Genomic DNA, 16,509 nt, shown 5'->3' on the forward strand with positions numbered 1-16,509 from the left:
TAAGTCTGATAGAACTACAATGTGAAAACAACCCTCAATTTTTAATCTCCTGACTTTGCAGTACTTGGTATTTCTATGTTAAAACATTAAATTTTTGCACTCTACCTGACATGTTTTTAAGAAAATTCTAATGAAAAGAGTAAAATAAAAAAATACCTTTGCTGCTAATACATTTTCCACCTTTTTCTTTTTAAATATGAGATACTCACCATACTTCAAGAGACAATTCCAAAGCCATTTCTGTGACCTAAACAAGAAATGGTTAAATATAGTTACAACATTTACAGATGGAAAAAAACCACAAACACACCTGGAACATTAACTATTACTGTCAGAATTTTTCTTTAAATCACTTTTTTTAATAAGGAGGACATTTCTGAAATAGACGAACGGGTTTCTTTTCTATGGAACATTTTTTTTAAAAGCACACCATGTGATTCCAAAATACACCACCAGCACTGAATACAGTAGAAAATGCTGCTAGGTGCTGCTAGGTCCTGGCTTTCATTCATCAGCTCCCATCGTCTTGGCTTTCTCCCACTGACAATCACTTTCTGACAGGGCCATTCATCTTTGGCTTGAAGGGATCTCGTTGTCTTCACACACTTATGATCCTTTGCTTCTACTGCCAGCCACAGTCTATCTGCCACTCGCTTCCCAGTTCATCGGGTAAACTTCATACTCAACTTGTGTCTGAAATAAAGACTTGTAAGGGAATGACTGTTCTGTGTTCCACGTGAGCCACCAAGGGTCTTCCCCTAGTTAAATACACTTAAATTATCAATCAAGATGAGTGACTGCTTATAAGTTTCTAAAAGATGCAAATAAATTAATAGATGTCACTACATAATTAATGATTTCACTTGCAGACTACACAGAACTACCTGACTCATAGGCTATGGGTTTGTCTCTTCTACCCCTTTCACAGAGCACTTAAAGGGGTTCCCTGCAAGCAAAAGGTTAAAAAATGATGGTTAAAGCACCACTTGCATTTGTTAGGGAAAATTAAAGAGTATGAGGTTGCTAGAAATAAGACAGAAAGAACAGGCATCTTCATCACACTTCAAGAAAGATGTTGAGGTGTTGGAGCGAGTCCAGAGGAGGGCGACCAAGCTGGTGAAGGATCTCGAGGGTCTGACCTATGAGGAACAGCTGAGGGAGCTGGGGGTGTTTAGCCTGGAGAAGAGGAGGCTCAGAGGTGACCTTATGGCAGTCTACAACTACCTGAAGGGAGGTTGTAGTGAAGTGGGAGTTGGCCTCTTCTCCCAGGCAACTAGTGATAGGACAAGAGGACACAGCCTCAAGCTTCGCCAGGGGAGGTTCAGGTTGGACATTAGGAAGCATTTCTTTTCAGAAAGGGTCATTAGCCATTGGAAGGGGCTGCCCAGGGAGGTGGTGGAGTCACCATCTCTGGAGGGGTTTAAGAAAAGACTGGACATGGCACTTAGTGCCATGGTCTAGTTGACATGGTGGTGTCAGGGCAACGGTTGGACTTGATGATCCCAGAGGTTTCTTCCAACCTGGTTGATTCTGTGATCTCCCCAAGCTCTCTCACATGCAATGGCTACCGACATACCAGTACAGCCTTGTAGATGTGTAACAGGCTCACACAGAGGGTCTTATTTCACTCTGCCTCTACCTACAAACAGATTATCCTCCTCGTTTGTGGTATGCCATCACCAGGAATGGAGCTAGAACACCTCAGACTGAAAGTTTGCTTGATGCTTACACAGAGTATTTAAAGACATGGAGGTGCAAAGCTGCCTCTGGCCTCCCACACCCTGTGTACCTGCCGACAGGCCAGGTAGAACCTGGTACTACGCTCCTGCTCTCTGCAACGGGAATTGTAAATGAGGTGGTGTATCACCAGGGTGGTGGGAGAAAGGAAAGGCGAAGAAACAACAAAGGGAGAACATGAAGAAACAGTGTGAAGAGTCATTTACGGAAATACTTCAAAGACAGGGTGGTAATTACATTATTCCAGCACCTGGTATTACTAATTTAGAAAGCACTTCAGAAACCATGCAGTGATCCAACGGTTGAAAAAATGTATGCACATGGTATTAGATCAACCTTTGAAGTGAAACGTTCCAACAGGGAAATAGCATGGCAGGTATTTATAAGACTGACAGAGAAATTTCAGGAATAGACGTTGTGCATACAAATTGTCTACCTGCCTTCATGTTCTCTTACCACTTGCTTATACCTTTCAGCGTGTATTTGGCTTTTCTCACTGATTATTTTCCCCTGTGTACGCTACCAAGTTTTGCTGAGTGCTAATGAGAAGTTAAAGCACATCTGTAACGTGGCAAGGCCTTATGTTATCGGCATGAGCTTTGTAAACTGTGTTTTCAAAATTTATTCATCAGTTCTTTCTCACTACGGCACCTCGTGCCTGATAGAACTAGGCATCTGCAGTCAGCCCACACCCTGTATACCCACGTTACTGAAGCACTTAGTGAAATAAAATATGCAGAAACTTCAAAAAATGCAGTAACCTTAAAAAAAAAAAAGGAAAAAAAAAGAAGGTATCAAAATTCCAACTGCCCTGAGGCTACGTCTAATTAAATGCTAAATCTTACATATGAAACTCTCCGATTTCCAACAGGCCTTAACCAGTTATTTGCTGTAACCACACTTTTAAAGTTATCTCACATGGAAAACAGCAGAGCAGTCACAAATCAAGACCTCTGATCATATAATAAACCACAGTCCAAAACAGAAATGCAGACAGCATTTATACACACAGTATATGCATGTAATATATATATATATAAAAATAAGCAGATGTGATGGATATAACCACAAGTACTGAATTACGTTCAGAATGGCCTGGGATATGTTACTCTGTAATAAACGACGATATTTTAATATGTGCAGAACAAGCTCAATTACACACAGATTTAACAACAATTTCCAGGAATTACCGTGAAGGCAGACTGACCTGTTAAACTGGCTCCATCTGTTTTGTGTAAGTGCTTAAAGAGAATAATCCGATTGGGACTTGCCTTTTTTTAAGAGCGTTCACATTAACGCCTTATTGCATGTTAACCAGGGCTGTGTTACAACAAGCCATTTATTGAAAGTGAAACATATAATAATAAAAGAATTTCTGGTAGCTTTCTGGAAGCCACAGGCATCAGTAGAGGTAATATACTGACCGGCAAAACCTGCGTGACCTCGCGTGCTGACGAAGACCATTAAACTAAATTGAACCAAGTGGTGCAGAAACTGGTTTAGCAAGAGAAAGTTTGAAACTAGACCTTTAAAGAGGATTCTCCCAGAAGGGACACTAAGGCATTCAGTGACACTGCTTAATTCTCCTCTCAGCAGGGCTGTAAGAAGATAAATACAGTGCCCTTAGGCCAGCACTCTGTGTTTAACTATGGACTACAGTGAACGCTTAGAAAACGAGCTTCAGAACAGGGTATGAAGAGAACAATCCTCACCTGAGATACCCCCTCGTGTGCCCCCGCATATTCAGCTCTTTCCTGACTGAAAGGCTGCCACCCTTACCCCCTCCATGATATATTCTGATCCCTTCTTGAATTCAAAACTTAGCTCTACATTAAGAAAACACATACATACATAGTACTGAGGTAGACTGAAATGGTCTTGGATTTCCTCTGATCTAGGAACACGTACTTCTGATGAGTATCAAGAGCAGGCCAAATGTTTTTCTTCTGCTCCAACAAAGCGACTGAGGGAATACTCTGAGTAACATCAGACTCAGCGAGAGTCCTTAGGACGCATCACTTGGCCTTTATAAGCACCGTCCTCTATTGGTTTGTGAAGAAGCTTTATCTAACCAGAATGTGGCACAGATAAAATTCAGACACCTGATAAAGGACTGAAATGGGGTACATCCTGGTCTGCACAACAGTTTAGGCCTCTCAGTTCAGGTGCTCTTTTAAGAGCTTTCCATCATGTTCAAAGCCGCACCAACACAGGCAAAGCTATGAATGTTCCAACTTACATCATTGAAAGTTAACTGGACCTCCTTCTTCTCTCCCAGTTTCAGAGAAGATATAGGAAATGTGGATGTGCCAAGAGTCTCATCCATAACGTAGTTGGCATCCATCAAAGTAACCTAGAAAAGATACACGGGTATTCAATTCTACTTCGATAAATCCCTTTTTGATTCCATACAGCCTATGCCTAAAGTAAAAAACAATTATATGGAAAAGGAATAGGCCTAACCCAACCCAGTCAACGCCCAATGCCAACAGACATGTTCTTTAAACCAGTCTAAGCTCACGTATAGTGTAGGTGGCACCTTCAAGGCATTCAATTGCATGACTACAGCAGGATCATTTACGAAGCGTTTTTCATCTGAGCACCTTTGTCAGTAACTCTCACCATCTTTCTAAGCAGACATAATAACTTCAAAATATACATATACAACTACTTCAAACTTCCAGTTAGGAAAACTTGTCTATGGAGAAACTAATATATGCCAAAAAAACATTTCAGTGAAGACAGAATCCATACGTCCTAGCCTTGTATCTACAGACCAAAATTTTTATAGCAATGATTTGGCAAAATGTGCAGCATTCCAAAGGACACAAAGCTTTTCTCTGTATCCAGCCAGATCTTCAAGTGTCTTCTCATATTCGCCCTGTCAGAGCATACACCTTTTCAAAATGTGATACTATCCAAAGATGCATGTGGATACCGCAGAACACTGTTCAACTCTAATCCATGTGGGTCTACCCCTAGCAGTCTTTTCTTGGTGGCAGCCTTTCAGGTTCTCAGGTAGGACGTTCAGAAAGAATTTCAAATTACCATTTACATGGTTTCTATTAAATGAGTTCTCCAAACCCATTTGGCTTACAATTTTTTTCCACTTTGTGTAACTGTATCTTCTAAAATATTGTATGTTTGTGGCTTGGACCGTGTCTTTTGCATAAAACAAATGGAATCAAGATACAATCATTGATCAACTAGTTGCTACATCTGGCTCCAGTCTCTTCTCAGCTATAAAGAATCTTCTTCATCCTGTGCCACAAGCACTGCTTTGAAATGATGACCTCTTATTTTAGGACAGAACTCATTATTTTAATGGCATCTACGTACTTCTGTTTCCTTGCAGAACTTTAGGCCCACTGCTGTAATCTCTGAGGGCTGTCTTTTAAAACCAATAGCAATTGGTTGGACTTTGTGTCCAGTTCTGGACCCTGCACTTCAAGAAAGATGTTGAGGTGTTGGAGTGAGTGCAGAGGAGGGCGACCAAGCTGGTGAAGGGTCTGGAGGGTCTGACCTACAAGGAACGGCTGAGGGAGCTGGGGTTGTTTAGCCTGGAGAAGAGGAGGCTCAGAGGTGACCTTAGTGCAGTCTACAACTACCTGAAGGGAGGTTGTAGCGGGGTGGGAGTCGGCCTCTTCTCCCGGGCAGCTAGCGATAGGACTAGAGGACACAGCCTCAAGCTTCACCAGGGGAGGTTCAGGTTGGACATTAGGAAGAATTTCTTTTCAGAAAGGGTCATTAGACATCAGAATGGGCTGCCCAGGGAGGTGGTGGAGTCACCATCTCTGGAGGTGTTTAAGACAAGACTGGACATGGCACTTAGTGCCATGGTCTAGTTGACAGGGTGGTGTGAGGGCAACGGTTGGACTCGATGATCCCTGAGGTCTCTTCCAACCTGGTTGATTCTGTGATTCTGTGACCCAGGCCTCCACATGGTCAAAAATATCTGAGATCACTTAACAGTAAGAAATTAATGCTTTGCCAGCATTTCAACCTCTTCACATCAGAATGCATAAAGATATGGAGTACAAGAGGTGGTACTGTTCCCAAGAAGGCAGCAGGTAAGCCACTGGCCGCTGCTGTTTGTGACTTTAATAATTCATCCTTTAAAAATCCTTGAATAAAATTTTGTACTCAATAAATTAACACATTACTAGGGAAGCTGCCTAAGTGTAACTACAAGCAGAATCTGACCCAGTCTTTATACAATACCAGTAAAACCAATACCTTAACTATTACTTCCTATTCCTCAGTTTACCATTCTGCTCATCATTTGAAGATCATGAGAGCTACTACAGATTGCACCAACTATTTAGCCAGCTGTAGCTCCCGCAGATCTTCCAAAAAAGCACAGGATCTGCAAAGAGACAGGTAAAACTCTCTGTCCCAGGACTTCTGTTAGAACCCACAAAGGCTTCATCAGGTGAAACTGACACAATTTTTATTTCCCACACCACAACAAAGGCAGGTTGATGAACCCAAGTTCTTCTTTTCTTCTTCCTATTTCCACAAATGCTTTCTCACAAAGAAGCCAGAATCACTATTCCTGTTTCTAAGCCCTGATATCACAGAATCAGCCAGGTTGGAAGAGCCCTCTGGGATCATCGAGTCCAACCATTGCCCTCACACCACCATGGCAACTACACCATGGCACTAAGAGCCATGGCCAGTCTTTTCTTAAACACCTCCAGAGATGGTGACACCACCACCTCCCTGGGCAGCCCCTTCCAATGGCTAATGACCCTTGCTGAGAAGAAATGCTTCCTAATGTCCAACCTGAACCTCCCCTGGCAAAGCTTGAGGCTGTGTCCTCTTGTCCTATCGCTAGTTGCCTGGGAGAAGAGGCAGACTCCCACTCAAATACAACCCCCCTTCAGGTAGTTGTAGACTGCCATAAGGTCACCTCTGAGCCTCCTCTTCTCCAGGCTAAACAACCCCAGCTCCCTCAGCCGTTCCTTGTAGGTCAGACCCTCCAGACCCTTCACCAGCTTGGTCGCCCTCCTCTGCACTCGCTCCAACACCTCAACATCTTTCTTGAAGTGCGGGGCCCACAACTGGACACAGGATTCAAGGTGCTGCCTCACCAGTGCCCAGTACAGAGGGACGATCACTTCCCTAGACCGGCTGGCTACACTATTTTTAATAGAGGCCAGGATGCCATTGGCCTTCTTGGCCACCTGGGCACACTGGGCAGCCAGTTTGTCTAGGATATCTATTTGCCTGACTTCTTATTAGAAATTAAGAACTAAGTCAGAGATTCCAAACTTTTCTCAAGTTTCATGTGGCCATTTTGCATGTCTACAACCAAAACATTTAGTAAGAATCACCTCAGGTGACTGCTGCACCTGACCAGCTGGTGGAAGCTATTTTGGGTAATCTGCTTTCTGCAAAGCTGTGAAGGTATTGTGAATTTCCTAGTATTGTTGTCTCTTGTGCAGGATGCATACGGTAGTTCTTCATGCTCCACTGAGCTCATCATGGGATTCTTCCTCCCCAAACTGTAGAATCTACCCCTCTCCCCAGGAACACAGGGAGCCTTGTAAGAAGGACAATTCAATTTTCAGATCTTGAACAGTTTAGTCCCAAGAGATTACGGTTACTAGCTCAATGAAAAGCTTCACAGGCTTTACCTCTGTCCCAGCTGGCCAACTTAGACTGAAAATCCGTAAGCTTGGGTCAGAGGACCTAACGTGTTGGGGCCATCCCCCATGAAAAACCAAGCTAACAAAGGACTATAGATAACCTTAAACCCCACTCATAAAATAGTTACACTTAACACTCACCTTTTGTACACAACCCAGAAAGGCTTAACATACTGAGACTTAACGGTGGCTTCGTCGACAAGCCTGCACATGGAACAAGAGTACCCAAAACATCACTGGGTGGGCTACCCAGCCCTTGGCTCCAGGCATAGGGGAGAAAGCAGAACCATGCTTCTGCTTTCTGTCTCCTCAAGGAGAAGCAGGGAATGGGCAGAGACTTGACTTTACCCTCATCTGTTCATACTCCATAATAGTTGAATCAGTGTAGGAAGCAGGGAGAAAACAATTTATGGCTGATGTGAAGAACAGTAAGCTATTAGCCCTCAGAGTCATCTCTGTGACTGCTCCTGAGGCATATCTCACAATGACTCTCAAGGCTACTCCTTGAGTAATACGATTTATACAACCCCTCTTGCTTAGCACCACTCCTAAAGGCAAAACCCAGCCTTTAATGTTTAAAAAAAAGTTGAAACCTTGAGACAACAGATGCCACACACGTACAAGCTACCGTTATTTTCATCTTCCAGACATTGTACAACTTCCATTTTCACAGATGCAGCTCAGCCACGTGATTTACCTCAAGAACATTCTCTTGGTTGGGGTCCAAAATGAACTCGAAGGTCTCGTTCCACACAGGATTCACATCATTATTGAAATGTTTCGTTCTCTTCCTGCAGTCAGGGGCAGATGGGATGAAGAGCTCCACATAGGGATCCGGAGTGTCAACTACAGAGCAAAGTCGATGTTCAAGTTAGATAAAACTCAAGTTTGGGTTGTAATAATCAATACAATTACGTGAAACCACAGATCACTTCATGGTCTAACACTGAAAAATATTCAACTACATAAATTACATGAATATATGGACAAGAATGATACAATGATATTAATAATCTCCCAGAAAGAAACAGACATGCTGCTTTTAAGAGAGGAGGAGAAAAGCCTTGAACAAACAGAATGGCACCGGGACTGATTCAAGTTTATTGGAAATATGTCTCCTTCTACCAGGCAGTGGTAATTATTTTTAAAAGCTCTTATCCCTTCCTCTCTTTCTAGCCTTTCATTACTTTGGCTTGTGTCACAGAATAAGTATTACATGAAAACAGACTTCAGTTAATAATGAAAACAAGCAGCTTGGTACATAGTTTTGGATCCCCTTTCACCCTTGCTGGTTTGGCAACCATAAAGGAGACCAATCAAGCCACTAACACACTGCTAAACGCAGCGTAAGGAGAGCTGTTCAGATCTGAAGCCACTGCAGTCACCAGAGCCTTGTGGAGGTCACCACGGAATCAAGAGACCTTATTTACACAGTATATTTGAATAATAACTGTGCAGAACACTAACTGAAAATACATAAACATATGCCAGCTGTAGCTAATCAGAATTATAGGTGGGAGAAAAATACACGTTGATAAAATTCATCTGATGTGTCTAATAATTGCCATTCCTGAGAGCAAAGAATGCATTGTCAGCAGCCCTAAAAATCCTACCTCTCCAACTAGTTAAAGCATGTAATTTTTTTCAGTCCAATGAGGTTTTTCCTGTCCAATGGGATCTTTTTTCTGTCAAATGGGGCCAAGGCTGATGCAGTCCTTCACAGATTTCTCTAAAACATTGCTCAGATGCTTCACAGGAGAGCACAGGAAGTTATTTCTGTGGTTTTGGTGATCATGAAAAGCCACCTGCTCTGCTGTGGTAAAATCCACACATCTTTCCAGCATCCTCTCTTCAAAGTGTGTCCTCTGCCTCAGTGAAACATTTCAAGCAAATACAATACCCACCATAAACAAGAACCCTTTTCTTAAAGGTCTCTTTTTGAAAGAGATTAAAACCCATTACTACGTAAAACAGGTCCGAACATTCTTCCTTGTACACACTTTAAGTCTAAAGATACTTTTTTCAATAAAGCCAAATGATTTTAGAGTCTCTTGGATTTCATTAAAATGTTATCAGTAAGACTGCTGATGCCCAGAACCACACGGTCATTTCAGCTGCGAGAAGGAAGAAAAGAGCAAACCAAAAAGGTTTGGAAGCAATAATCTTTTGGAAAAAAAAACACAACAAAACAACTAAAAAAAGGCTTTTTGCAACCACTCAGGAGGTTCTGTATGTGCACCAGGGCAGAACGGAACCAAAATTCAAAACGTTTGGCCTCCCAGCAGTTCTAGTGGGGAACATCAGCCAGACCTAACGTGCCTCCTGATGCCATCACCAAACATAAAGATACTGCACGTACCCACAAAGTACTTCACGTACCTATGGAGACGCACAATAACACGCAAGGGTCATGCGTATTCCTCTAGCTAGGGAAACTTTCTACAACTACCTGAAGGGAGGTTGTAGTGAAGTGGGAGTCGGCCTCTTCTCCCGGGCAACTAGCGATAGGACAAGAGGACATAGCCTCAAGCTTCGCCAGGGGAGGGTCAGGTTGGACATTAGGAAGAATTTCTTCTCAGAAAGGGTCATCAGACATTCGAAGGTGCTTCCCAGGGAGGTGGTGGAGTCACCATCCCTGGAGGGGTTTAAGAAAAGACTGGACATGGCACTTAGTGCCATGGTCTAGTTGCCATGGTGGTGTCAGGGCAATGGTTGGACTCGATGATCCCAGAGGTCTCTTCCAACCTGGTTGATTCTGTGATTTTAGGGACAGTAAACAATCCTTCTCCTAGACTCGATCTCCCTCAATTAAAATTTTGTATGTAAATAGACTTTGTGATTCAGCGATTTCACTGTGTGAGAATTTCCCTGGACTGCTACAACACTTCCCAGAACTTCTCAGGAGTTTTACGCTGTGCTCCCTATCTGTGGGGCTTAGCTAACTGCTACGATTTGGCAGGTCACACTGCTACCTGTATAATTAATGAGCAGTTATTTAAAGTTGGGCATCAGTGTGGAAAGCCTTTATATAGCAACTTTATTAGCTCCTAAGAATTTATGTCTGATCTCGTCTCTTATTTAAAGTCAGGGAACAGGGGGATCAACCCTCAAGTGCTTTTTAAATCTGTTTTCTCACTGGCAGATGTAACTAATTGCGAACTTTTACTGAATATATTAGCTCCCTTGAATTACTACACAAAGTTGTGCCAGAACGAAGGGAATCACAGAATCAACCAGGTTGGAAGAGCCCTCTGGGATCATCGAGTCCAACCATTGCCCTGACACCACCATGGCAACTAGACCATGGCACTAAGGGCCATGTCCAGGCTTTTCTTAAACCCCTCCAGAGATGGTGACTCCACCACCTCCCTGGGCAGCCCCTTCCAATGCCTAATGACCCTTGCTGAGAAGAAATGCTTCCTAATGGCCAACCTGAACCTCCCCTGGCCAAGCTTGAGGCTGTGTTCTCTTGTCCTATCGCTAGTTGCCTGGGAGAAGAGGCCGACTCCCACTTCACTACAACCTCCCTTCAGGTAGTTGTAGACTGCACTAAGGTCACCTCTGAGCCTCCTCTTCTCCAGGCTAAACAACCCCAGCTCCCTCAGCCATTCCTCATAGGCCCCTTGAAACTAAACAGCAAAATATTTACCAAAATCAGCAGCTACAAGATCTCATCTGGTAAGTCTGGACATCGAGCACTACTTTGGCAATAAACACTACAGACTTGGCTCTGCCAAGAGACTGAATTTGCCTACAAAAGCTTGGTTTTTAACCAAAATACTGGTGTTGAACAGTGTTCTGGGCAAAACATCAAGGCTTCCCTTTCCATTCAATTTTTTATGTGATCAGCTCTAACCATAGGTTACAAAACTCTGATTTTGTCTTTTAAACACAAGCAGTAAATGGCTTCCTATCTGTATTCAAAACCCTGAAGCACATGGAAACCGCATGCCACTGCACAGCTGGCACACAGATGCCATTACTAACTTCCTATCATCTCCAAATAAGTGTTGAAACAGAAACTAAACCCAAGGCACGGAACAACTCAACTTAAAAAAACAGTCTTTGTAACTCGGTATTGCCGAGCCACCCCCTCACTCCCTGCCTTTATTATCTTTTTTAACCTGAGGCAAAGAGTTAATCATCCGCCCTTTCATGTTTGAAAGTTTATTTTATGCTATTTTCAATTAAGAAAATGAAAAGCTATTCTTTTATAACTTCCTTCTTCAGATGAAGAAGGAAAATACTGGAAGACTGCGTGCTCTGATAAGATATTGCTATAAGCTATATTATATTAATCAAAACCTTGCTCTTTATTATTGGTTGCGGGGACCAAAAACTAACTAGCAGCAATCTGTTAAGTGAAAAGTATTCACTTAATGTATTTCAAAGCACTGAAGTACCATAAGCACGTAGATAAATAGGTGTATCCTTTTACACGGATGTATTTATTCCTGTCCGTTTTTTTGCTAGTTTATTTGCCAGGTATGTTTTTCAAGAAGCTAATCTGAAAATGTAAGTGAAAAGCAGCTTGATTACTGCTGTGCTTTATATTTTGATTTTAAAGAGAAGCATCTTTACGAAATGGTCTATGGGTCAAAAGCTGCTGCTTTGCAAGTGTAATCACTACAAGAGGATCAAGTTCATCTATGCAGAGACAACGCTGTTGGGGAATTGCTCTTTTCTTTTAGAAGCCTATTTGAAATACTGTGTCTGAAACCACAGGGCTTTCAAGAGAAGGAACACGTAAGAATTTGTACTTCTTCCTCAGGATGCTTCTGAAGAAAGCGGAGTTTCTATACAGCTCAGCTAGGCTCCAGGCTATCCTTTGCGCAAGGATTCCCACGTGACTCCTCCGTAATTTGTGGGCTAGCAATCTGCAGTGCATCTTAACGTAGGTGAAGTCTGGAAGGTTTGTAAATGGAAAACTTGGCAGGTTTGCAGATGACCACATGCACTACTGTAAGACAGTGACCGTATGGGATGATTCCATGTTCCTCTCTTCCTCAGCCTCTTCTCCCAGGCAACTAGCGATAGGACAAGAGAACACAGCCTCAAGCTTCACCAGGGGAGGTTCAGGTTGGACATTAGGAAGCATTTCTTCTCAGCAAGGGTCATTAGGCATTGGAAGGGGCTGCCCAGGGAGGTGGTGGAGTCACCATCCCTGGAGGGGTTTAAGAAAAGACTGGACATGGCACTTAGTGCCATGGTCTAGTTGACAGGGTGGTGTCAGGGCAATGGTTGGAATCGATGATCCCAGAGGGCTCTTCCAACCTGATCGATTCTGTGATTCTGTGATTTACAGTAAGTGCCTCAACATCTTCATGCAACTACAACGTCGTACTTCTCCCAGCACAGATAACGCTCTGGCCTAGAGGGACCAGACTCCATTCGTATTTCTCAGGAAAAAAAAGAATATGAACTGACAATTAAGTACAAGTTTATTTGAAACCTCACCTTTACACTGAAAAATAGAGTTTCAGCAGCACTGATTTCAACGGAACTAACAGAGGGTCCTGCAACTAGCAGCTTATAGCTAGATCAATTATAAAGGCAATTAACAAAATTTCATAATAATCCTTTTGTAAGATTTACAGCATCTGCCAAATCTCCAGGAGCTGAAGACAGACATCCAGTAACAAAAGCAGAGTCAGCATCTAAACTGTTATTTTTAAACACGCTGGCTTAAGAAATGGCCGAGAGGTAGGAAGTGAGGATTCAGTGGCTTTTCCTCGTTTGATTTATGTCCTGGTTAAGTAATTGCTATAGAATTCTATCTCTAAACTACATTATGAATCATGAAGTGAAACACACAATGGACATTAATTAGGATCAATCATTTTCGCATTAAAAATGAGTAATGCTTTAAGCAATCTGTCTACTAAAGAAACCTGTAAAATTTTCTACAATGACTGGAAACCATTTGATCTTATGTTACTAATTTGGTCAGATGACTGTCATCAGGCCCCCATATTAATATAATTAATATTTCAGACATATAATTTATATTTCAGTCATTCCAATTTTAATTATTTCAATAGCAGAATAGACAAACAGAAACTATACAAAGCCTGTTCAAATATAAAATACCAAGGAAAGTAAATCTGGATTCAGAATTTTTGGACCCATGATCTCCAGATACTGTGTTTATGCAATTACAGGAAATTTCCAGCAAGTACGTGGCAGAACTTCCTTAAAGAACTATGTTACCTTGGTTCACTGGAGTTTTTTGCCTTCTGGTTAACTAACATCCTCCACCACGAAGTGCAAACCCAGCTCGCTGCTGTCTGGCTGCAGAGCTCCACTGAATTTTATGGACGTTATCAAACCTACCGTTTCCCTAGAGAAACCCCAAAGCAGGGGGGGCACAAATGCATTTTCAATGGGTTGAATGTTAACTTGTGTCCTTACTGCAGTCTACAACTACCTGAAGGGAGGTTGTAGTGAAGTGGGAGTTGGCCTCTTCTCCCAGGCAACTAGCGATAGGACAAGAGGGCACAGCCTCAAGCTTCGCCAGGGGAGGTTCAGGTTGGACATTAGGAAGCATTTCTTTACAGAAAGGGTTATTAGACATTGGAATGGGCTGCCCAGGGAGGTGGTGGAGTCACCATCTCTGGAGGGGTTTAAGACAAGACTGGACATGGCACTTAGTGCCATGGTCTAGTTGACAAGGTGGTGCAGGGGCAGCGGTTGGACTCGATGATCCCAGAGGGCTCTTCCAACCTGATTGATTCTGTGATTCTGTGTCGATCACAGTAAACCAGCATGGCATGAGCTACCTGAAAATTCTTCCTAGGCCAGAAACATAGTTTTGATGTGTGTTTAAAAATAATGAGTGAATTTTTATTCAAATAGTGAACTTTATGGGGCTCATTGGACAACATAGAATCGTAGAATGATTTGGGTTGGAAGGGACCTTAAAGATCATCTAGTTCCAACCCCATGCTTCACAGTGGCGTAGAAATATGATTTGATCTCTCTGCCAGAGTTAGGTAAAAATGTAATGAATTTTAAAATAACATTAATAATGTTTGTTCCCAGTTTGATGTGATTTTCCAGTTTTAAAAAAAGGGGATTCTTAAAAACTGTACTTATCAGTAATTATCAAGTATTAGTAATTCACAAATAACTAATATTTCCCAAACAACTTATTAATCGATATATGAATTATTAGATTGGGCTTACCCTTGCTCTGCTGCAGACTAGTGAAAGGACAGACTAACACAAGGGCCTAAATAAAGACGTCTGCTGTGTTCAGGAGAACACAGGCACCGATAATTAATTAATCCGGTATCAGAGTGGCACGGAGGAATGGAAGAAAAGCAGAGCCGCCAGGTCCACCGTGCAGCAGCCAGCAATGGTACCCACTGTGTGAGGGGATGGAGGGGGTGGGAAACGGCGCGATGAGGATGCTGGTGCTCAGGGTAACACACCAGCCGGGTGCCCCCTCCCTGCCAGCTCACAGGCAGCAAACAAGCACCAAGAGTCCTTGCTGCGGAGGCTGGCGGTGTGATTTTGGAAACCAAGAGGTTCTTCTCCTGCCCGAAGAGGTGGAGCCCGGGAGTGCCAGGGGCAGAACTGGCTGTGTCAGGCTGCCGCATGCAAAACTATCTCGTCACCCTCTTGGGTAACTTTGAGTTAAGAACTACCGCACCGCACAGCCAAGCCCTCCATTCCATACCACAGAACCCTGCAGCAGCTACCTGCAACAAGGCTGAACTTTTGATCTGTCTTTTCAGCTCCGAATTTCCACTCCCAAAGAGGACTGTAGCCACGTCCGCTATGACTTCAGGCCACACATTCGTATGGAGCAGATACTTCTGAGAGTCTGCAAACAGCCAGGTTCATAGTTTAGCAGTAACTCAGATGCTAGGCTGATATGGAGACATGCCAGAAGGCCACAGGGAGCCTAAAATATCCAGAAGTACACACAGAGACTGCCAAGAGGGGGTCCCAAGGAGGAGGTGACAGGCTATGTGCTGCCTGTGTTTAAGCTACTTCAGGGAACGCCAGAGCTTTTGGTCTTCATCTCCAAGAGGGATTTTGCAAATGGGATGATGCAGGGCAAGATTTCATGATGGGAAGGTGACTACAAGTGAAGTAAGGCAGCTCCCAAAGTAGCAGCTATGCTATGAGAAATTCTGTGATTGGGTAAGACGTTTATTAGAGATTATTAGTGCCTTTTATTACGGTGCTTTTCATCTCCAGTGTTACTTAAGTGAAGGAAAGAACTGAACTCCCAGCACTGGCACTGCACTACAACCCAGTTTACTGGGGTGGGACACCACTAGCAGTTTCACTGATCCAGACTTGAAATGAAAAAAAAAGAAAACCCAAAAAGTCAGCTGAACCCTTCATAGGGTTCAAAACCAAACTTGTAGAAGTGCTAAGACCACAAAAAATATTCAGTTCTCTAGGTTATCTGTACAGATCCCTTTGCAGACAGACAGCAGTGACAACTGGCAAAAACATTAGCCCAGAGAAAAATCTGTTTTTCCAGTAGTGTGCCAGAATCTAAGGGGTTTGTTTGGGGTTTTTTTAATTAATTTAAATGCCTAGTTCTTAAGAGCTTGTGAAATATTTCGCCCTGCCAACAAAGACACAAGCAGGAGAGAAGGAACAGGCGGCGTGGTTGCCTGGTTCAGCTATGACTGTGGGTCCACGGCAATGCCAGATCTGGGCAGGGATAATTTGGTCTCGAGTAGGTTTAGGCACATCATCACATTCCTGGTCAATGACTCAAAACCCACACTATGGCTTTTCTTCCAGATTTATGTTAGTTGATGGAGTATAGATTATTCCTCGTCTGGCATGAAGTCTGCTAATACAAATTTAAACTGGCAACGTTTTCTGAATCCACAGAACAAGTTTACACTGGATCTGCGCTTGGTAGCATGAGGCTTTAGAGGTTTTGGTCCTCTACCAGCAGCCCTAGAGCTCGATTTACTATATTGCTGAAGTGCAGCCTCCAGGCCTGAAGTGAGAAGAGGTTCTTCCCTTGACTTTTTAATTCAGACAACTGTCAGGAACATTTTAAAAACCTGGAGCTCTCCCAGCTGGGCAAAACCGTAGCTAAGTATAGGTTCAGGTTGGCCATGTAAACATCACATCTTAGTAAAAC

The 16,509-nt window shown here is 43.0% G+C and overlaps 1 protein-coding gene across 1 annotated transcript in view; it reads right to left on the bottom strand.

Moving 5' to 3' along the window:
* Positions 1-16,509, bottom strand: part of PLA2G4A (phospholipase A2 group IVA) — a 78,175-nt gene that overhangs the window by 44,585 nt on the left and 17,081 nt on the right. Inside the window, exons 3-5 of the mRNA XM_068416968.1 lie at positions 8,086-8,234; positions 3,977-4,090; positions 210-247 (exon numbers count right to left, since the gene is read on the bottom strand). Of these exons, the coding sequence (XP_068273069.1) occupies positions 210-247; positions 3,977-4,090; positions 8,086-8,234 (301 nt within the window). The remainder of the gene's footprint in view (positions 1-209; positions 248-3,976; positions 4,091-8,085; positions 8,235-16,509) is intronic.

Source organism: Nyctibius grandis, chromosome 21 (assembly GCF_013368605.1).
Source record: "Nyctibius grandis isolate bNycGra1 chromosome 21, bNycGra1.pri, whole genome shotgun sequence".
In the NCBI taxonomy this organism is placed as follows: domain Eukaryota; kingdom Metazoa; phylum Chordata; class Aves; order Nyctibiiformes; family Nyctibiidae; genus Nyctibius; species Nyctibius grandis.